Raw genomic sequence first — 23,855 nt, 5'->3', positions numbered from 1 at the left:
ATGATTAAATTCCACCATTAATCAGGTAATAGTCAAGTTGCGTTGAGAGGCTGAGCTTCAAGTGTCTTATTTTGGTTGCTACATGCAATGAAGTTTAAATCATTGCTTTAGTACATAATTTTATAAGAGATTCTTTAATAAGTAGACAAATTAAAGGTAACTGAGGTGATTTACCCACAACACCACTGACTAGAAACTCAACTGATCTTGCTGCATAAAGACAATGGTTGAGAGCAGGTTAGAGACTAGGAATACTGCAGCCAGTATCTCATCTCCTCACTCCCCAAAGCTTATCTACAAATATAAATCAGGAATGTGATGGACTATGTGATGCAGACTATTTGCCTGGATGGTTAAGTCCAATAACACTCAAGAGGCTTGACACTCAGGACAAAGCAGCACTGATGAGTGCCCCATCCACAAGCATCCACTCCCTCCACGACCCACGCTCAGCAGCAGCAATGTGTGCTATCCACAAGATGCACTGCAGAAATTCACCAAATATCCTTTCAAAGCACATTCCAAACCCACGACCACTTCCATTTAGAAGGACAGAGGTAGCAGGGAACATCACCGCCTTCACGTTCCTTTCCAAGTCACTCACCAGCCAGACGTGGAAGTATGTCGTGGCTCCTTGGATGTTGCTGGTAAAACCCTGGAATTCCCTCCCTAAAGGCCAACCTACAGCATTGGGAGTTCAAGAAGGCAACTCACCGCCACTGCCTCAAGTGGACTGGAGACAAACAAATATCGACCAGCCAGCGACAGCCACGTCCCAAGCGTAATTTTTAAAAAAACCTTCCAACTTAAGCACCAGCACTGGGAACACTTTCATACTGGAATGGTTTTTCTCAGGTTTTGCCTCCACACTGAGACCGCCAAAAGCAATCCCAGACATTACTTACACACCTTGTTTGTTCCAGGACTCTGCTGACAGTGTTGCACACCGACACAACGAATAATATATTGAAGGCGCCAATCAGAGGGTGACCAGAACAAGTAAATTTGCCTAAGACACCAACCCCCATTGGCGCTTGAACATGATCCGAACCAATCCGGTAAAAGGCTGCATTTACATCGCAGTTTCGGACTAACAGCTCTGAATCGAGCTCCCTCTCTAATTGGAAAGTAAGTCTCGCGTTCTGCCACTTACCCGGTTGCCTGAGCTTGCTCTCAGCCGGTATCCCTTTCCCCACCCCCTGGAGAGTCACTTCAAAGCTCACTCAGGCAAAACCCGCACCTAAGCGAAACGAACACCTCCCAGTGAGCCCAGCACACTCACCCCCTCTCCCCGCCACCAGGAACACTTTGTGTGAAAAGAGGAAGAAATAGAGTAGATAAACACCAACCTCGTGACCCCTACCCCCTGCTGTTTGTTTATTTGCTTTCACAACTTTCTTTTGACACGGTATGAACTTCGAAAAACTCCGCCGTATTACCGTAGGAACGTTCGAACTCGAAAGTCCGGAAAGGTTGTTCAAACGATGTTCCGGTTGCCTCATTGTGAGCCGGGGACTATCAAACACAGGAGAGTCTGTTCATGTCGACAGAGAGAACCCACATTGCATGAACTTGGCGTGGTGCAGCCTCGGCATTTTATTACAGCACTGAGGCTAGTGTCATTGGCTTCGATGTTGGGTCTTGTAACGCAGTTACACCCAGTTACTCTGAGTCAGCAGGCTCGGGCTCCAGTCTCACCTGTTCCAGGGGTGGCTAAAAAAATGGCATTGCTGGACAAGTTGGTTAGAAAAAGCATAGACCATTCTATTTGTTTCCTCCAAAGATGTTACCAGACCTGTGGAGTATGTTTTTATTTCAGTCACACGGACATAGAGACACTGATAGATTCCCCTCTGACGCATTAAATGTAACTTCTATTTTTGGACAGGCTTTGCCAGCTTCTGGGGAGGCACGTCACCTGTCTTAGAATTTCACGTCCCATGTGGATCTATACGGGACAAAATCTATTTCTTAATCTTGAACGCATTATGGTCATATAATTATTTAACGAGAGGCAGCTGAAATCTCTGACTTGCAGTTTTCATTAGATTCTCAATCGCTAAAACTTACATTTTATGAAAGGATAACGGATGGAAGACGACCAAAGAATACAGCCCCCACCATCTGCAAACGGACAGATGTTCATGTTTCTTTTGGCTAATGTGTAAAGGAGGGAAGGGCCCCACTTTGTGGCAGTTTAGTGAGGCATGGGTGCGACTTGGCAGAGTTTGTGTTCTCAATCGTATTCAGCAAACTAACTTATCAATTTTTAGGAGAGTCACATGGGTTTGGTATTTTCTCATCGGATATTACTACTCTTCTGTATTTGAGGCTTTACTGCTTTAATTCAGTGATGTTCTGCCTGTTATTCAGTCGTTGCTTCCTACATGGATCGTTTGTAATAAGATATACAGAGTAATGCACAAACATATTGTGACCAACAGCAAATTTATGAAACGTAATGCCGATGTGTCATGTACCCTGTGGAAGCTGATGTCAACGACCAGACATAATGTTATATGGTGGAGCAGTATCAGCTATTTTATTGGTTGCTGAGCTTTTGCAGTTTTACTGTGGTTCTGTTAGCCAATACTTCTGACCAGAAAGTGGAAGTTACACAATCTACTAGGAACGGGTCAAAAATCACACGACATCAGGTTATAGTCTAAAAGATTTATGTGAAAAAAAACTAGTTTTTGGAAGGTTGCTCCTTCCTCAGCTGTTGTGAGAGAAGAGGCATCAGGACACAATTTATAAAGTAAAAGATCATACAACTGATGAGAATGTATTGAATAAACCTAACGTGGCTAGCTGACAACCTCACGTTAGATCTTTAACGAGTTCTGAAGGAGATGCTGGTTTCGATTCATTAAAATGCAAATCCCAGAATTTCTTTCAAGTCACTGCACCGAGATAACTAAAGGTTTTGTCAATTTATACAAGAGGTGACATCTCAGGTCAGATAATGCATTTTCGGTGTAAGGCATCGTTTAGAATCTGTCTTTTAACCTGGAGTAAGAATGGTTTTATTTCCAGAGCAGGAATTTATAAAATGCTTTATTGACAGTGCCTATAAATTGTGTGCTTTTTGAACAAATGCATCTACAAATACAAATTCACCCCATAGCTTTAAGTGAGAGAGAGACGGAGAGAGAGATTGTGGTGTGTGTGTGTGTGTGGGTGTGTGTATATGTGTGTGTGTATATGTGTGTGTGTGTATATGTGTGTGTGTGTGTATATGTGTGTGTGTGTGTATATGTGTGTGTGTGTGTATATATGTGTGTGTGTGTATATATGTGTGTGTGTGTATATATGTGTGTGTGTGTGTGTGTGTGTGTATATGTGTGTGTGTGTGTGTGTGTGTGTGTATATGTGTGTGTGTGTGTGTGTGTGTGTGTATATGTGTGTGTGTGTGTGTGTGTGTGTATATGTGTGTGTGTGTGTGTATGTGTGTGTATATGTGTGTGTATATGTGTGTGTATATGTGTGTGTATATGTGTGTGTATATGTGTGTGTTTGAGAATGTAGGGTGTGGTGGTGTCACCTGTAGTGCGACATGAACCCAAGATCAGGGTTGAGGCCATCTTTGTAGGTATCGAACTTGGCTATCAGTCTCTGCTTCGTGACTCTGCATTGTTGTGTATCCCAAATCTGCTTTGGAGGACATTTACTGGAAATTCTGAGGCAAAATAGGGTGGCACAGTTGCTAACGCTGCTGCCTCACAACATCAGGGACCCGGGTTCAATTCCACAGTCGGGTGACAGTCTATGTGGAGTTTGCACATTCTGCCTGAGTCTACGTGGGTTTCTTCCAGGTGCTCCGGTTTCCTTCCACAGTCCAAAGATGTGCAGGTTAAGTGGACTGGCCGGACTAAATTTCCGGTGGTGTTCAGGGATGTGTAGCTTAGGTGTGTTATGAGGAAATGGGTCTGAGTGGGATGCTGGAAGGGTCTGTATGGACTTGTTGGTCTGGAGGGTCTGCTTCCATACTGTAGGGATTCTATGATCAAATGCCCTTGATCACTGACGTGTTCCCCCATGGGAAGGGAACATCCCTGTCTGGCGATTGTTGCGTGGCGTCCATTCACCTGTTGTCATAGCATCTGCTTTCACCAATATACCATGCCCCAGCACATCCTTGGCTGCAGCATATTAGTTAGACAACATTCCCTGAGTCACATGAGTAACTGTTGTGCATGTGGTGGATGGTGTTCTCACATGTGATGGTAGTGTCCAAGTCGAAGATCTGACATGTCTTGCAGTGGTTACCATGACAGGGTTGTATAGTGTTGTGATCAATGCTGTCCTGAAGGCTGGGTAGTTTGCTGTTTAAGGTTTGGCAATCATTTGAAAGCGAGAGTGGAGGCAGAGGGAAGATCATAGCCAGGTGCTCATTGTCATTGATAATATCTTGAAGGCTGCAAGGAACATGATGTTAGTTTATCTGCTCCAGGGAAGTACTGGACAATGATGGGTACCCTATTGTTTGTATTCAGTGCCTATCTTCTGTGGAGGTCATTACAGTTTTTCACTGTGGCATGTTGGAACTGGTGATCGATGAGTTGAGCGTCATATCCTGTTCTTATGACGGTGTCCTTCAACACCTTCAGGTGCCTGTCGCATTCCTCCTCATCTGCACAAATCCTGTATATGCATAGGGCTTGTCTGAAGGGGATGGCTTTCTTTAACATGTGGGTGGAAGCTAGAGAAGTGCAGCATCATGAGGTTATCCATGGGCTTGTAGTAGAGGGAGGTATTGAGGTGCCCGTCCCTGATGAAGATGCGTGTCCAAGAATGAGACTGATGCCAAAGAGTAGTCCATGGAAAGTCTGATAGTGATGTCGACAAGTTTCATCCTACAATGTAGTTGTTTCAGTGATTCCTCACCACGAGTCCAAAGGAAGAAAATGTCAGTGTATCTGGTGGAGAGCGTTGGCCAGAGGTCCTATGCAGCAAAGAAGTCTTGTTCAACTTATGCATGAAAATGTTGGCATATTGGGGTACACATCTGGTCCCCATGGCTGTTCCGTGTGTTTAGATGAAGAACTTGTTGTTGAAGGTGAAGACAATGTGCTCGAGGAAGAAATGGATGAGTTGTGGGATGGTGTCTAGAAATTGGCAGTTGGTGGTATTGAATACTGAGGCTGTTGCAGCGATGCCATCGTCATGAGGGATGCCGGTGTAGAGCGCCAAAACATCCATTGTAACGAGGAATGTTCCTTCTTTGACTGGTCCAGAGGTCTGATGAAGGGTCTAGGCCCGAAACGTCAGCTTTTGTGCTCCTGAGATGCTGCTGGGCCTGTTGTGTTCATCCAGCCTCACATTTTATTATTAAGGTGTAATGGGGAAGTCGTTGAGGGATTTTAAAGTCAATGATAGGCTGGAGGGCTCCAGACCAACATAGGTCAATGAGATCAGGAGTCGTGGATGAATTAGAACAGTATTGCAGAGTATTTGGGCAGCAGTGCAAAAGTTTACCAAATATTGACTATGTTAGCATGATGATCATTTGCATAAACAGCATAGTAAAAAAAATTAACAGCAAATGGTCTGCTGTAGAGACACTCTCCCAAATGTTCCAGTAGTGGATCGTTGGAGAATGGACATGTGAACAAAGATGTGAATCAAAACTGCATGGAAATTCCAGACCTCCGTGGGAATTATCAAGAAGCGAGATAAATACATATTAAAACTGTTGTATTACAAACCGAATATACAAAAATTAGTTCGTTCTGTACTTGAGGAATTTCATAAACAATCGATTTATATAGAAATATGCAACAAACAAAATTGCTTTGATTGTATTGTTTTCAGGACACGTTGGCTCAATGATTAAACGGTCTTGAACCCGGGTTTGTGAGAATCCCCTGCTTCCGAACATTTATGCGCAGCATTGCCCAAAGTTATCAGACAGCATAGTAACAGATCTCTAGAATCTGACAGTAATGATTTCTTTAAAAAAAAACAAGAACTTATGAAATCTTCACTTACATATAACTAAAATGCAACTTGGTTTCGAGATCAATGTCGATTGAGGTGATGTCTACGGAAAGTTAATATAGGAAACGCCAACTAATAACTTCATGGCACTGGGACCCAGAAGACACACTGTGGTGCGGCGTCAGAACGCATTGTAAAAATACCTCAAAGATTACTTCCAAAATAGGAAAATACCAGATCAGATGGGTGTCAACATTGCTATTCCAAAAAAATGTTCACCGAGTTCACTTTCCTTAAAATTATCGGTATAATAGATTTTCTTTTAGTCAAGTGGAACGCAATTTGATTGAATCTTTAAATACTGTTTGCAGATTTAAATTAGAAGTCAGGCTGAAATGTTCTCAGGTCTTCCGAGACTGGGGTATCGGATCTTGTGGAGCCAGTATACTATTAATATTCTTCATTATTCTTGTTCAATGGGTGAAGACAAGATCCTATAGATTACCTTTAATACCTTGAAAATACTGTTTCCAGTTACTCAGTATATTGTTATAAACTTCCAAGCTTTAAAAATTGTTGATCTGTGCGGATTTATCAGATTTCAGCTGGGAAGGCAGCTGAGCAGCTAAATTTGGCTCCGATGCCGTAGGGGCAGAGGAAGTGACAGGTCTGTCATTTGCGAATTCCAACTAGGATTCCCATGTTGGAATTCGCTGGAAAGATAACGCGAAAACTGTGGATGTTGTTCTTATTTATTAGCCGTGGATAACAAATGTTCACTAGTCATTGTGAATAATAATCAGTAACTGTTTTAGGTACACACAAAGTGGTCACATGCAGGTATAATCGAAATTTTTCGACAAGTGACCACGATCCGGAGACGATTTTGTAATGTGAAATTGAGATTTCACGTCTTCGGTGCAATAATAACATTTCGACCGAAAACAAGGAAAATTTGGGATGTTGCTGGGAAGAAGCATAAGAGGCTAACAGCATACGAGAACCACTGTAGCGGGGAGAAATAAAGGTCATAAACAGCTCAATGCAGCACACGGGCAGGGCTGGAAGTGGGTGAAGACAAATTGTTTTTGAGCTATTATGTATTGAAATACATAGAGCATGTTGTTGAGTGGAAGTACGCGAGTCCATTTTAAAAGATAAAATTATTTGACATCGCGTAGACAGGAAAATGTGTTAACGCTTCGTTTACTTTGTTACCATTACTGATGTGAATCGTTTGCATTCACTGCTGTTACTATGGCTTTCATCCTACCGCTAGCACCAACAACCGAATGTAATGTTGTTGGATTACGTAGATGCAAAGTGAGTAAAAAGGCGGCAGTAGTTCTCTACAAACTATTTTCCAATGTGACTCAATTTTAGCTCACCACCTTCTCAAGGGACAGGGAATAAATGTTGAGTCAATCTGTAACACACACCACTAAAAATAATCTCAATGTTCAACTGACGCCTATATTTAAAAAAAATTCCAGCCTGCCATTCCTCAACCCTTCTGTCAGAGCTGCCCATGTTTGAAAGACACAAAATAGCTGACAAGGGATAAACAGAATTAAAGTAGCCTGCTGTAGCATTTATGTGAAACATAATGGTACTTTCCAATAAGGCTACTTCAAGATGAACAGGAGGTCATACAAGCAAGCATCCAAGACAGTTTGATAAGAGGATATCAAAGGATGCACACATGTTCATTAAAACACTGCGTCTGATTTCAGCCTCATTAATGAAAGGATGTCATCCAATTAGGTGAACACTGCCAGTCAGAACAAGTGCTGTAAATCTCAGTCCATGAGCCAGTCAGCCTAAGTCACTAAAACAGCAATGAAAACAAAAGCTAAAGTTATTTTGCAGTAATCAGTTGTATCTTTGAAATAATTCACAATATTAAGAAATAGGTTCTAGTTGAAGATCCTTCTGACAATCATAGGGATAGACGTCAATGTAATTGTATATACATGTATAACTTTGGTCTAACTTTCACATCTAGGTTTTAAATGTGGGAAAAAAACATTTAAAACCTAGATGTGAAAGTTAGTTAATCTCGGAAAACACTTGTCTCTTAAACTGGTATGCCCTGAATGAAAAATGTTGTTTGCAACTGAAAAGTTAAAAAGTACAATTAATTTTATAATGGGAAACAAATGCCAAAAATCTTAAACCAGTCAGTTAAAAACAACAGATTTTTGTATTTATTATATATATTTTATATAATTGGCACAGTGGAAAATATATGAGTAATAACTGAATTTCATTGAGATAGCTCATGGAATACAAGGAATGACAAGATTCAAGCAATCTTGACAGATAAGCGAGCCTGGGACAGACCAGAAGTAGTATAGCCAGTAATGAAGGAATGTGAATTAATAGGATGCATAGAAAGATCCCAAGGCCTGGAGATTACACATGTTAAACACTACAAAATCATGTGAACTTGGGGCTATCCATTGAAATGCCCGTTGTTGATAAGGTGTTTCACAGGATTGGGTGTATGGAATAAAGGGGAAGGACAGTGTCCACACTGTATGTAATTATTGTAACACAATGTATAAAAATGCTGTATTTCACTGTAAAAATCAGAGTGTGTCATCGATCTCTTTGCTGATGTGAGTCATAGATTAAGAGAATGGTTCAGTTCTCACATCGAGGCCAGATTCGGGGAAGATCTATGATCCTCTCCCTGCATTAACCAGTTGTTGCTTGAATAAAAATCTGCCATTGCCTGAATCCTGCCTGCCTCCTGAGTCTTTGTCCCTGGTCGCTGGGAGAGTGTGGAGGGGGGTGTGTGGGTAATGTTCCTACACCTTCTATTAGACATTTTATCGCCATTATTCTATATTCAAATTAGTTGAGTCCTCAACTAAGTCCCCGCTATAGCTTATTACCATGGATCTATTCTTTGCATAAAATCATCCAAACCCCTTGATTGAATTGCCGTTAACTTTCACTTCACAGAAGCAGCTCTGAAGGTATGAACACACACACAAAAAAAGAGAAATATGCCATTTTTCCTCACAAGCTCACTCAATAATTCAAGATGATCACGGCTGATTTGTGTTCCAGATTTCACATTCCAATCCAACCCTGATAATTTTTGATTCCCTCGCCTAACAAGAATCAAATCATTCTTCCTTAAAAATATTCAGTGACCATGCCTCCACTGCCTTCTGAAATAGAGTTTGGTATATAATGTGCAGTTTAGTCACATTAACCCAGTTGATATTCGTGTCACTGTAAACTTGTCCAATCACAAGTCAATTTGTACACGAGACAGAACACAATGCAGGATAATATAAAGTAGCCATTCACAAGTACAGGAAATGTTTGTATGTCAGATCTTTAAAATTATGCCCCTATATAGGATCATGTACATTGGCATGAGCATTCATAAGTCAGGTATTTGTAAGCTGCTGGCACCCCTTTACTTGACATTGCAAGTTCAGATGATTCCTGAAGAAAAACAATTACTTAATTTCTTCCTCTTAAGTCAACTTCCTCCAATAAATATCAATACCATTTCCCATTGTTTATCATGGACAAACACTTCTGATTTGGAAATTAACACATTTGTCATCAGCATAGGCATAAATGCAAAGGCAACCATCAAAATGTAAAACTGCTGAAACTCTGAAAAAATGACATTAACATTACTGTGAGCAACAGAATCCTGCAAAAAATCTTTTAGTTCAAGTGTGTACACACAGCTGTTTAGATTCTACATCTCCCATATTTGGAACTGAGGAAAAAGAAAATGTAAGGTATTCTTTCAATAATAAATAACACTCCTTAAATTTTGCTTCCAAAGTCCTGGATGGTTGTAACCCTACTATTTTCAGCTGTCAGGTTCCATTTCAGAGATTAGCTCGAACAACTATTAGAAATATATTTATCTTGAATCTGTAACACTTTGGGAAGAAAATGCCATTGACAACTAAAATTTTGGGCATCACTATAAAAATGTAATTTCATCTTTTGTTCTTCAAATACCTGAGGCATCAACAAGTTACATTTTACAATTATGATTTTTGTTTTAAAAAGACACTCGATCAATTGTGGCAACATTAAATCGTGAGCACTGTAATAACAACTTACTCAAATAATCAATACATTCACCAACCTAACAATACTTTAAAAAGCAAAATGCTCAGCAAGATACTTTGTCCATCCACTGGGACATCTACAAAGTACAATTGTGCATTCCAAAAGTTTACAGTGGAGTAAGAGGTGATTTCAGAAAGATCTTGCAATGGTCCACCTTGCTAGTGGAAAACAATATAGTGCTAATCCATAAAAAATAACACTAAATGCAAAGATAACATTTTACTGATAAGTCAGCAATCAAATTATTTATAAACACAATTTCACAAAATGTAAAAGCCCTCTCACAGTAACTGTCTAATACCATTCTCAATCATTTTATGCTCTGTCAGTATTCACTATTTTTTATGTACTATACACGACTGATATTTCGATAAAATCATATCTGTAGCGTGAAAACTTCCACATAATCTGGTGTTTTGTGCCATCCTTCTTAGCTATCCTGGATCATTAATAATATAGTTCAATGCAACATTGCATTTTACTTCTTACACATTGTGTGTTCTGCAGGTTCCTGAACAGTGCAAGATCAGACATGATGTGTTTGGATCAACAGGTGTACCAGTTTGTCTTTGTTTAATATCAATCCTCCATTTACTGTCCAGACAATTATTCAGGAAGCAGCTGGGTATCTTGTGCATTTAGCAAAAGCAGATGGATGCTGTGGAATCTATCAATTATTCAATAGTACAGTTCAGTAGTGCAATATCTCATCATTTAATGTTCTGAACTGGACACTGTGTGGATGCAAGATTCAAGGAAATGTTTAAGTCCATCAAGTCCTTGGTTGTATAAGTACTCAACATACCAGTTCCAAATCTTTCCCTAGCCAAAAACAAAAAAAGTACAAATTGTTAAAAACAAATTCACAGAATATAACCATCACAGGAGAAATAAACATAATAGTAACATTATTTTATGATTCAGCCAGTAATAAGATACTTATTATAGATACACTCATACACACATACTAAAGTCAAAATGGTTAATTGTAAAATGTAACTAAGTACACATCAATCATAGATTTCTAAGATCGAATGAGTAAGTTTCCAGCCATATTGAGATAGGTCCTAGAGATAGAAAACATTATAATATTAAACAAACAAAAAATGCTGAAATGCTTAGCAACATCTACAATATTTTGTTATAACAATATGCACCACTTCAGTATTAAAAATAAACAAAGACAAAGACAAAGACAAAGGCAGACAAAACAGACTGAGGAAAGGAACTGAGACCAGGGTAATAAACAAATAGCATGCAGGATTGACAGTAGGAGCAAAAATTTGAGATGGAGGATTTGGAAGAATGACAAGGAGAGAGAGAGAAAAACAAAGCATGTGAGAGAGAAACAAAGCATGTGAGAGAAAATAAATCAAGTTTACATTTATACTGCCTCACTCAGATTAACCAAATGACAAGCAACAAAGGTACTTTTGAAGTGTGCTTATTGTTATAACATGTGCAAAGAAAAGCCCCAGAGTAAGACAATAGCTTTTCATAGTGTTAATGGAAACATGTGTATCCGCTAAGAGATGAAGAGAACTTTCCTGCTCTTTCCTTGGAAAAAACTTGTGCATGGAAAATAGGCAGTGGAGAACAACCCACTTGAATCATTGCAATCCACAAGGAAAAATTTTTTGTTTGTGGCAAGGAACACAAAGATGTGTGAATTGCAAACAAACTTGGAGTTGATATTGCTTCCTGGGATGTGTGGGTACAAATGTTATGATCGGCTAAATTTTGAAATAATTTGGTACTATAAGAATTTTATAACTTGATGCTGGGCAAAAGTCTTGGCCCATTGTTGCAATGTATCTTTAAATATTACTCACAGAGCTAGTGGTAAAGAGTGAATGTTTAAGACAGCTGGGCTGCCAATCAAGTCAGTTACTTTATCCGGCACAGTATTCGGTGAGTGTATTGTCGGAGCTACACTCATCTAGTAGGTGAAAGGTATTCCATCATAACCCTGCCTTGTGCTTTGAAGTTGATAGAAAAGCTACAGGGAGTCCGATGAGTTTCTTGCTATAAAATATAAAATGGTAATCAGATGGTGGGCAAATTCATTTATGGTACTGTCAAGGCAACTGGTTAGACTTTGTTGTCGGACAAAGTCATTGCCAGATATAGTGCAATTATCATTTCCACATAGGTGTTACATGCACCTAACAGGACAGGTAGTTTGATTATTTAATATCTGATCTTAAAGACTGTGAATTGTTTGGACCCCCAAACCTCCGATTCAAAGGCTGGAGAGCTTACTATTAAGCGAAGGTGTACAGGGGGAGAGTGAAAATATATAACTTCTACAGAGGAATGGAAATCAAGAGAATGACAGTGAGAAAATAGGTTGTAGGTTGTAACAAGTGACAGCAGTCAGAAAGAGCTGTCATAAAAGGTAGTGGTGATGGCTGAAATAAGACCGTGGTAGAAAGGAAGCGGTGGGAACTGGCAAAACAGTGGGATAGGAGAGATGAAAATAGGGAGAGAGAAGAGTTCAAGAAAGGAATGCAGCAAAAGTGAGGAGTTTTAAAATCCAAAGTAGAAATGATGAATAAACTACCAAATTATTTCAAAATGTAACAGATCGTAACATTTGCACGCACGAGGCCCCAGTCAAATTATATACCCTCATCTGTATTCTTGAAAATAATTTGTTTAGCATACCTGTATTGCATGTAATTGCTTCTTTCCATTGGGCCATCCCTGCAAAAAAAAAACTGGGATTATTATGGTAAAACTGTATCTGATTTGGAAGTTTGATTCACTGTCTTAATATCCAAGTGTAAAAAATCATAATGACTTTGCAGAGGGCATGTTAGCCAAAATATGGATTCAGTATTGATCCATGGAAAATCATGCACAAAAAGCATTCAAGAGATTAAGATTCAACCATGGGTTTAAAAGATGACTGAAATTATGTTTTGTATGCACAATTTCTGTGTAAGCCATAATCAAAGATATGTTTAAACTCTGCTCCCATTGAACCATCAAATTACAATGTACGGCAAACCGATTCAGATGACAATCAGACAAAATTTACAAACAAATGCATGTCATTAAAATCAACCTGACCTATTAAAATTGCCCTGAGAAATGAACAAACAGACCAGTGCTAAAGTGCCAGGATTAAAATTTGATTGGCACTTAACTATATTCTCAATGGAACATCTCTGCTAATCAGTGTCCACTTGCCAACCAATCAACACTCTCCTCAAAAACAACATTTTTGCTTCCACCCTTTAATATGGTATCACTTATGAATTGCCTGTACTTTGGTATCTCTTGTGAATTGTCCTGAACAGCATAAGGTGAAAAGTACTCAAGATTTGTATGATCAAACAACAATTCACATATAATTTTTTGATATTACTATGGTTGGGCAAATCTGCACCAGTGTTGTTATATGCCTCCTTTATCAGCTGCTCTATCATGGATTTCTCTCTTGCTCTTGAGTAACCACCATTTTGTATTAATATTAAAGGAATTGGCTTTTGCTCTATAGTTTGGAAAGCACATCAAAACATGAAATATGATAAAAAGTAGCATGCCAGAAATTGAAGTTCATAGACTCAAGCCCAATTTCAGATCATTGTAGATCTGAATGCACAGCTAAGATAACTGTACAATTTTGTCTTTCAACAATGATATTCCCAGAAAAGTACAGGGTTCCCGCGGCAGAAGCAGAATAAAATTAACTGGCACACAGCAGTTCATTAATGTACCAGTATCATAATTTTTGCACTTGGGTCTTACCTTCTGGGTAAAATTTATGGCATGTCCCATCAGTGCTGGATGATTAACAAGAGTAAAACTGCTCACAGAGTCTGGAACCTTGGTCTGTGCTAGCAGATTATATTCAATTCCAATACCCATCGGACGAATATCTTGTTCAAAGTTTCTTGTTGTCCACAAGCAGCTGACTGCAGCTTTCATAAATGCATTATATTGTTGAAATGTTTTTCTGTTCACCTTCAAACCTATTTGCGCCTGAAAAACATGAAGAATAGGTACATTTAGAATGTTGCAATTGATCAAATTCTTTATCCAGAACCAATCCCATAAAAATTTTGAATTTCTTTCTGTAAAATTGTGCAGGTAAATCAAAAGTATAGAAAATGCTGTATCTTATAATTAAAATAAGAAAGCTAGTATTTAAATGAACATGATCCGTCCATGCAAGTTAAAGGCCATTCTCTTTGGTAGCAAATGTTTCATTGCACTAGTAACAAATATCTAGACATATTCTTAAACAAAATACATGAAATATTCATAACAGGCAAGTCAGATAATGGTTTTAAATGGTAAACAACTAATCTGGTGATCATTTTAAAGAAACTGTTGGGCAAAAGATTTTGTTAAATCCACAATGTAAATATTAATACAAAAGCAAAGAAAATGTACAGGTTGGAAAACTCATGCTGTCTGACTACTCAGTATTTCCAATATTTTGGTGACACAAAACTGAAGTAACTAAAGTTTGAAAGACAAGCAGCTTAGAAACAGTCAATTACAGCAAAGTCACACCATTTCGAGGGATGCACTTTAGAGGATGTTGTAAATGGTGAAATTGCGAATATGATTTTGAATAGGAGTCAATGGGATAGTTTCCAGCAGAAAGCTTCCATTCCCTTTTTTTGGGAGAAGCATTTCAGTAGCATGTAATTACTGACAATAGAACAGCAACCACTGTGACCTATTTAGTCAGTAAAGCAGTGTATATCAGTGAACAATTTTTTTCCATCTCTAGCACCAGGTGTCTAGTGTTATTGCTATTTGTACTTTAAAGCAGAAAAATTATAATATGCAACAATGTGAATCATAGATCTACGGCACAGAAAAACCTGCTTCTGCCTATTGTCTGTACTGGTCACAAACAATCACCCAACCAATTCTGTCAGAGATAATGGGAACTGCAGATGCTGGAGAATCCAAGATGATAAAGTGTGAAGCTGGATGAACACAGCAGGCCAAGCAGCTGAGATGCTGCTTGGCCTGCTGTGTTCATCCAGCTTCACACTTTATTAACCCAACCAATTCTAACCCAGTTTTCAGCACTTGGCTACAGCTTTGTATGCCTTGGCCTTGTAATTGCACATCCACAGGGGCAGCATGGTGGCTCAGTGCTTAGCACTGCTGCCTCACAGTGCCAGGGAGCCAGGTTCGATTCCAGCCTTGTTTGCACATTCTCCCCGTGTCTGCGTGGGTTTTCTCCGAGTGCTCCGGTCTCCTCCAACAGTCCAAAGATGTGCAGGATACATGGACTGGTCATGCTAAATTGCCCGTAGTGTTCAGGGGTGTGTGGGTTCTAGGGGGATGGGTCTGGGTGGGATGTTCCAAGGGGCGGTGTGGACTTGTTGGGCCGAAGGGCCTGTTTCCACACTGTAGGAAATCTAATCGAAATACTTCTTAAATGTCATTAACAGTATATTGGTTGTCCTCAAGTCCTCTGCAATTTTCCTGTAGCCTGAGAGGAAACATTGTCCATATCCCTTTAACCTTTTACTGATTTAAAGATCCACCAATTCCTCCTTAAATTTACTCAATGTCCCGGCATTTGCCATGCTCTGGGGTAGTGAGTTACACAAATTCTCAACCATTTGAAAGAAGTAATTTCTCCCAATCTCTATTTTAAATCTGCTTGCCCTACCCATAAAGCTATGACTTCTCCTTCTCAATTGCCCCACAAGAGGAAATCCCTTTGCATCTTGCATGTCTCAATTAAATCTTCTTTCATTCTTCTAAACTCCAGACCGCATTGGCCTACGCTGCTTAATCTCTCTTCATTAGACAAACCCCTCTCTCCAATCTCCTCTGAACTGTCAACAATGCAGCTACAGGCCTCAAGTACGGAGATCAAAATTGTATGCAATCCTCCAGGTGCAGTGTCACAAATGCTTCATTAGTTACAAAAACATTCTCCTCCTTTTAAACTCTATTCATTTCAGAATCAATGTCAATGAGGAATGATCTTATTGAAACATACTAAATTCTGTAGGATTTAATAAAGGTAGATGTTGAAAAGGTGTTTCCACTAGTGGGGTATTTCAAATTAAGAGGTTACAAAATATGAGGACACTCATTTAAAATGGCAAATTGGAGGAATTTCATCTTCCAGAGGCTAGAAGTTGGAATCTCCTAGCCTAGAGAGTTGTAGGGGCTAGATCACAGAGTATTTAAAGAAGACGTTGCTATAGATTATTAAAATATCACAGTTGATGGCTATCCTGAGTTGGCACAAACCAGAACTTGAGACCTGGGGCAGATTAGCCATAATCTTGTTGAACGGCAAGGAAGGCTTGAGGGTCAAAGTGGCCTTCTCCTGCTCTTGTTCCTTATATTTATGTAAAAATTTATCAAAAGGAAAATATTTTGAGATGCGGTCAGATTTTGACAATAGCTCCATAGAAGAGTACATAACTGAATACCAACAGTTGCACTAGTAAGTATGCCCCATGAAGGACTGATCAGTTCCGAAGTTCCAAATGTGGCTCAAACGCAAAGACAATTATCGAAACTGGTAATTAAAATAAAATATTTACCAAGAAGGTGCTGGGAAAAGAAGCAGTGGAACTACTATTTATAGACCAAGGGAAGCAACTGGAAATTATAATAATTGGTTGAATGTACAAGTTGAGGGCCAAGAGGTTAGTGTGGTTAGGAGGGTGATCATGAACTTAAAAAATGGAAGGTAAGATAACACAATGTATTCTTGGACACTGATACTGGAAGTGAACTTACCCCAAGCATGAGATCACAAACTGCTGAAAGGAATGCTTTTAATAGGAAAGGGATATCAAACAGATGGCCCAGATCAGAAGCCATTGTGATGGGCAAGAGTTAGTGGCTACAAACAAATCAGAAGACAGAATAATAAAAAGGTATTAAACAGGGAAAAAATACAAAGCTGCAGAGAATTTGAGTGGATACAGAAGTACAGGATACAGAACAGCCAGTACTATCTAATGAGTGAATATGCACAGAAATGATGTTCCTTGATGGGAAGCATTCCCCCTTTTTTTATTCATTGTGCAGATCTCCAAGGTCTGTTTACATCAGTGACTTCTGAAATTGGAAGTCAATGCTGCACTTGCATCAGAGTGCTTTTTGTGTAATGTTGGAGCTGCTGCGCACGTGTGCAATGATTACTGATTGGACTAAAAGGGTAGTTTCACAAATGGCAGGAAAAGCAATTTTAAACATTTTCTTGGCATTACTAGCTTGGGAAAGTAGATCATTTGATTAAAGATGCCAACCTTAAGGGAGGTCAGCTCTAATCAAAAGGGAAATGTTTCTTTGCTCTCAAAGTTGCCAAATACAGTGGGGATACTCTGGAAGTTAAATAAATTCATAAATGGCTGAAATAATGCCTCAAGGGTTTGATATTTCTCAGTAAGATCCATCTCATTAAAGTTTGAAACTGATTTTACAATATTTTACTGAACCAATGTGGGGAGCAGCTTTCAGGCAACTCTATCTTGCACATGGTTTTTTTTTAGGCAGCATGGAAGCAGTGGATTGGAAACTACTTCTTAAATCAATTTCAGAATTCAAAATCTAAGTCAGGTTCTGGGGCTTCTAAATACATTGGAATGGAAGTCCAGCAGAATCGATAGACTGTTGATTTGCATCAGCAATCTTATTTGGAAAATAATACAATAGCCTTATTACAGTTTGTCAAAGTACAGATTCACAAAAAGATACAGCCACTTCCAAAACTGAAATGGAAAAATTGCAAAGTCTAGATAGACAAGTGGGCAACCAAATGAGATCAGAGATAATGGGAAATGCAGATGCTGGAGAATCCAAGATAATAAAATGTGAGGCTGGATGAACACAGCAGGCCAAGCAGCATCTCAGGAGCACAAAAGCTGACGTTTCGGGCCTAGACCCTTCATCAGAGAGGGGGATGGGGTGAGGGTTCTGGAATAAATAGGGAGAGAGGGGGAGGTGGACCGAAGATGGAGAGAAAAGAAGATAGGTGGAGAGAGTATAGGTGGGGAGGTAGGGAGGGGATAGGTCAGTCCAGGGAAGACGGACGGGTCAAGGAGGTGGGATGAGGTTAGTAGGTAGGAGATGGAGGTGCGGCTTGGGGTGGGAGGAAGGGATGGGTGAGAGGAAGAACAGGTTAGGGAGGCAGAGACAGGTTGGACTGGTTTTGGGATGCAGTGGGTGGAGGGGAAGAGCTGGGCTGGTTGTGTGGTGCAGTGGGGGGAGGGGACGAACTGGGCTGGTTTTGGGATGCGGTGGGGGAAGGGGAGATTTTGAAGCTGGTGAAGTCCACATTGATACCATTGGGCTTCAGGGTTCCCAAGTGGAATATGAGTTGCTGTTCCTGCAACCTTCAGGTGGCATCATTGTGGCACTGCAGGAGGCCCATGATGGACATGTCATCTAAAGAATGGGAGGGGGAGTTGAAATGGTTTGTGACTGGGAGGTGCAGTTGTTTATTGCAAACCGAGCAGAGGCGTTCTGCAAAGCGGTCCCCAAGCCTCCGCTTGGTTTCCCCAATGTAGAGGGAGCCACACCGGGTACAATGGATGCAGTATACCACATTGTCAGATGTGCAGGTGAACCTCTGCTTAATATGGAAAGTCATCTTGGGGCCTGGGATAGGGGTGAGGGAGGAGGTGTGGGGGCAAGTGTAGCATTTCCTGCGGTTGCAGGGGAAGGTGCCGGGTGTGGTGGGGTTGGAGGGCAGTGTGGAACGCACAAGGGAGTCACAGAGAGAGTGGTCTCTCCGGAAAGCAGACAAGGGTGGGGATGGAAAAATGTCTTGGGTGGTGGGGTCGGATTGTAGATGGCTGAAGTGTCGGAGGATGATGCGTTGTATCCGGAGGTTGGTGGGGTGGTGTGTGAGAACAAGGGGGATCCTCTTTGGGCGATTGTGGCGGGGGCGGGGTGTGAGGGATGTGTTGCGGGAAATGCGGGAGACGCGGTCAAGGGCATTCTCGACCACTGTGGGGGGAAAGTTGCGGTCCTTGAAGAACTTGGACATCCGGGATGTGCGGGAGTGGAATGCCTCATCGTGGGAGCAGATGCGGCAGATGCGGAGGAATTGGCAATAGGGGATGGAATTTTTGCAGGAGGGTGGGTGGGAAGAGGTGTATTCTAGGTAGCTGTGGGAGTCGGTGGGCTTGAAATGGACATCAGTTACAAGCTGGTTGCCTGAGATGGAGACTGAGAGGTCCAGGAAGGTGTGGGATGTGCTGGAGATGGCCCAGGTGAACTGAAAGTTGGGGTGGAAGGTGTTGATGAAGTGGATGAACTGTTCGAGCTCCTCTGGGGAGCAAGAGGCGGCGCCGATACAGTCATCAATGTAACGGAGGAAGAGGTGGGGTTTGGGGCCTGTGTAGGTGCGGTAGAGGGACAGTTCCACGTAACCTACAAAGAGGCAGGCATAGCTGGGGCCCATGCGGGTGCCCATGGCCAACACCCTTTGTCTGTAGGAAGTGGGAAGAATCGAAAGAGAAGTTGTTGAGGGTGAGGACGAGTTCGGCTAGACGAATGAGGGTGTCAGTGGAGGGGGACTGGTCGGGCCTGCGGGACAGGAAGAAGCGGAGGGCCTTGAGGCCATCTGAGATCAGATGCCAGTTTTGAGGCCTAGGAAAAACCCAAAATTGAAAATATTAATTGGGCAAATAAAACAATAAAAAAAACAAAATGGGGCATTTATTTTGAAATTTCCATCGTTGGGAGATGCCAGGGACATGGGATGTTGGGACATGAAACTTATTATTTTTAATATACTTCCATAAATCTCCAAGATGAGTTCTCACATGCAGGAGGATTTATAAATTTTCTTTTGGGAGAGGGAGATATATGTTATTCTTCAGTTTGAAACTAAAAATATCAAAACAGCAGCAACACCCACAGTGCGATGTTAGAATTAGTTAATCTTGTATTTTAACAATGTTTTACAAATGTATGTATTATGCTAGTCTAACAAGGGAATTAGGCTATTTTCCATATTAATACATGGTCTTTGAATGAAACCAGTTTATGTTGCCATATAACCACACAGCCATCTCAAACGCATTGATAAACTAGAATTGAGTAGCAGTTAGCAACAAATAATTAAACACTAGTTACAATGTAACTGAAAATAAATTATCAATACTGAATAAAAGCAGCTTAACTTTTTTCCCCCTCGATATATCTTAATAGCTGTAAATATTTTAAAATTCTAAGAAACAAACTGTCCGTGGAAGGAATCAAAGTGAATAAGATAACTCCAGGTTCTTAGCAATTTAGCATGCTTGCCTTCATTGCTCAGTCCTTTGAGTTGAAGAGTTGGGAAGTCATGTCGAGGTTGTACAAGTCATTGGTGAGGCCTCTTCGGGAATACTGTGTCCAGTTCTGCTTGCCCAGGTATAGAAAGATTATTATTAAGCTGAAGAGGATTCAGAAGAGATTTACCAGGATGTTGCCAGGCATGGAAGGTTTGAGTTATAAAGAAAGGCTGGATAGTCTGGGACTTTTCTCACTGCAGCATAGGATGTTGAAAAGTGACCTCATAGAGGCTTATAACATCGAGGGGAATAGATGGTGTTAATAATAGATGTTTTTCTCCCTCGGATGGGGAATTTTAAGACTAGGGGACACATTTTTAAGGTGAGAGGAGAAAGATTTAAAGAAGACACAACGGCAATTGTTTTTAAAGCACAGACAGTGGTTCACGTGTGGAATGAACATCCTGAAAAAGCAGTGAATGTGGGCACAATTACAATGTTTAAAAGATACTGGGATAACTACATGAGTAGGAGATATGGGCCAGAAGCAGGCAGGTGGGACTAGTTTATTTTGGGATTATGTTCAGTGTGGACTGGTTGGACCGAAGGGTCTGCTTTCATGCCACATGACTCTATAACATCATCCTTACACTGAAATATTGGCAAACATGTTCATTCTAAGAGATAAGGCAGTCAGACGTGGTTCAGACTTCAGTTATCTTAGATACTTTCAGTCAACTTGTTCAGCTGTGTTATTACGTACCCTGTTCAGCTGAAACTTGAACCAGATCCCTGTCCAGATGTAGGGACACTACCAATGCAACACAAAAAGCCCTTTAGTCATCTTGTATCTGTCCAGCTGAAGGTGAAGAAGTATATTTTGAAAAGCTCAAGATTGAGCACCTTCAAGATTTAAGCAGACTACCAAACCTCCAACAATGACTCCACCAAAATCTCCGAAGAAATCATTTTAATGGAGTGGAAGAAATCTGGAAAGTTGTGAAGACAGCTAAGGTCTCATGAATAAACCACCGGCTGCAAAACCATGAAACACCAAGACTGGTTTGACAAAAATAACCACATCATCCAAAAGACCCCGCTAATACAAAGAGGAAAGCTCTCCATGACTGGCAAAATGACATCTGCAGTGAGACAAAGATAGAGTTACAAATAACAACAAGGGAAATCAAGTGCCAATGGTGTATCAAGAAAGCTAAGGATCTGCAAGTCTGTTTCAAGAAGTATGACACCAAAGGCCTCTTCAGTGCCACAAATCCAACATCCTTGGCCTCAAACTAGTGCACAATAAGGATGGGACCCTTACGGAGATAGAGAAAACACCACTCTCCAATGGAGAGAACACTACAAAGAACCTCAAAAACATTATACAGTTGTAAATGAGGACACATTTGAGAAAAGCCCCTAATTCTTGGATTCTTATCTAATGTGACAGAAATGAATCCATCATTAGATATATGACAAATGGATGGGATGCCAGTGGAGATTTAACTTTGGAGGAGCACAGCTTACCCATCATCTTCAACTGTTTCTGAAAATCTGGGACAAAAAAGAAATCACTGCCTATCTCAGGCATGCTTCCATTACCACTGTCTTCAAGAAAGGAGACAAAATTGGAAGTACCAAGAGAATCATCAACTCTCCATTACTAGGAAGATCATCGTCTGAATCCTCAGTACGTACCTTCTCTCAGTCTCTGAGGACATTCTTCCTGAGATCTAGTATAACTTCTAACCAAACCATGGAACTAGGAATATGATTTCACTGTTCAGCAACTTCAAGAGAAATGCCAAGAATAACATCAACCACTCTATATGACCTTTAGTGACTGAGTCTAAAGTCTTGGTCAGACCAATCTGGAAGTGGAAGACCCTGTCGAAGGCTGGTTGTCCAGAAAACTTCATTAACATTCCCCCAGTACCAATGTCTTGTCATGGAGGAAATATCCTCACCAATAACAACCTGACATAACTGACATCTTTAAGGTCAAGACAGGAGTCAAGCAGGGATGAATCTTTGTGCCCCCCTCACCCCCACTTTTCTCCATCACCTTCATTATTCATTTTATCAAGGACAAGGTTCCCAATAGTGTGGACATCACCTACAGGACAGACAGAAAAATTTGCAAACTCATCACAATGGCTCAGTCGTTAACACTGCTGCCTCACAGCACCAGGGACCCATGTTCAATTCAACCCTTGGGTAACTGTTCTTGTTGAGTTTGCACATTCTCCCCATGTCTGCGTGGGTTTCTGCCAGGTGCTCCGGTTTCCTCCCACAGTCCAAAGATGTGCCGACCAGGTGAATTTGCCGTGCTAAATTGCCTATAGCGTTCAGGGATGTTTAGGTTAGCCGTGTTAGCCATGGGAAATGCAGAGTTACGGGGAAAGGGTACAGGGATAGGTCTGGATGGGATGCTTTTCAGCAGGTCAGTGTGGACTTGTTGGGCTGAATGGCCTGTTATCACACTGTAGGGATATTATGATTCTATAAATCAATTGAAATCCAGGAGGAAAATAACACCAACCTCATTTGTAAGTGACAATATGATTACTGTGCTCTCCTAAGTGAATTTTCAAGCCTAACACTTTCACTCTGCAGAAGCACACTGAGGACTTGATCTCAGCCTCAGCCTCAAGCTGTCTCAAGTCCTGCTAGTCAGGTACTTTTTCTGATGGAAAGAAGAAATGGAGAAAGAGTTTTGTCTCAATGAAAGATGCAACTGAATTTTAATGAAATGAAGTCAACTAAACTGAACAAATCTAAATTAATCTAAACTCTAAAAATTTGGGGGTGATAAGTGCTGAGAGCAAACCTAGCACCAACCTCCAAGTTGCTCCCATAATACGATAAATTGGCATACATCGTAATTAGTAACTTGACTACCTCATTCTATTTCATTGTCTTTTAACTGTTTTTATCTCTTCCAGTATTGTGGAAACCTCACTTTGGCGACGCCCTCTTCCTTAATAAACTCATTCAAATGAATACCAGTCAATTGAGCTTGTTACCAAGTCAAGCAAACAGTATAATTCACTGTCCATGCCATTATACAGTTTGAATGAACAAACTAATTTTTGATGAAAAGTTGGAAAAAAAGACAAAATTGGTCAGGGAACACATCATTCAAGATGCATTGTCCATTAGCACCCACCACCCTCCAAAAGACATCAAGCTGTGTTCTGCTCCTCCTTTCTTTCCCTTGTAGTCACAGCAGTATCCAATACTGAACTCTGGCACTGCTGAAACTATTACAGCAGCCAACCATTCAGATGTCAGTGAAGCAGGTTTCTTTCCACTATATCTTCTGCCAGACAACATCCCTTCGAGAGGACAGAGAGCAATCCATAGGACATGAAATTCAGCGCCAATATTGGTAGCCATATCATTAACTGTCTCAGCCTTTTGCACTAGATTTTCCTCAATAAATTTCTTCACTCTGTCTTTGTTTCCGAGAAAGCTACCACTTCACCACTGATAAAATTTTCCGTTAGTTCTTACACATTTGGTGTCAAATTTTGTTTGAAACTCAGTGACCAGCAGAAGCCT

At 40.6% G+C, this 23,855-nt stretch overlaps 2 protein-coding genes across 8 annotated transcripts in view; both read right to left on the bottom strand.

Annotated features, from left to right (window-relative positions):
* The window catches only part of xkrx (XK related X-linked), a 40,579-nt gene extending 34,476 nt beyond the window's left edge, over positions 1–6,103 (bottom strand). The window contains exon 1 of one of the 6 annotated variants that reach the window (XM_048543980.2): positions 5,992–6,103. The gene's annotated coding sequence lies outside the window, so the exon portion shown is untranslated. Of the gene's footprint in view, positions 1–604; positions 663–909; positions 1,038–1,153; positions 1,283–1,349; positions 1,887–5,991 lie in introns of those variants that run through there. The other 5 variants (XM_048543983.2, XM_048543985.2, XM_048543982.2 and 2 more) reach the window with 5 other exon arrangements.
* Positions 6,104–10,260: 4,157 nt separating this feature from the next.
* Positions 10,261–23,855, bottom strand: part of cenpi (centromere protein I) — an 87,333-nt gene continuing 73,738 nt past the window's right edge. For both annotated transcript variants that reach the window (XM_048544597.1, XM_048544596.2), the window contains 3 exons: positions 13,813–14,046; positions 12,724–12,762; positions 10,261–10,878 (listed from right to left, as the gene is read on the bottom strand). In XM_048544597.1, coding sequence (XP_048400554.1) covers positions 10,771–10,878; positions 12,724–12,762; positions 13,813–14,046 — 381 coding nt within the window. In that variant the 3' untranslated portion in view covers positions 10,261–10,770. The remainder of the gene's footprint in view (positions 10,879–12,723; positions 12,763–13,812; positions 14,047–23,855) is intronic.

Source organism: Stegostoma tigrinum, chromosome 15 (genome assembly GCF_030684315.1).
Source record: "Stegostoma tigrinum isolate sSteTig4 chromosome 15, sSteTig4.hap1, whole genome shotgun sequence".
In the NCBI taxonomy this organism is placed as follows: domain Eukaryota; kingdom Metazoa; phylum Chordata; class Chondrichthyes; order Orectolobiformes; family Stegostomatidae; genus Stegostoma; species Stegostoma tigrinum.
This window is presented reverse-complemented; position numbering and strand designations above follow the sequence as displayed.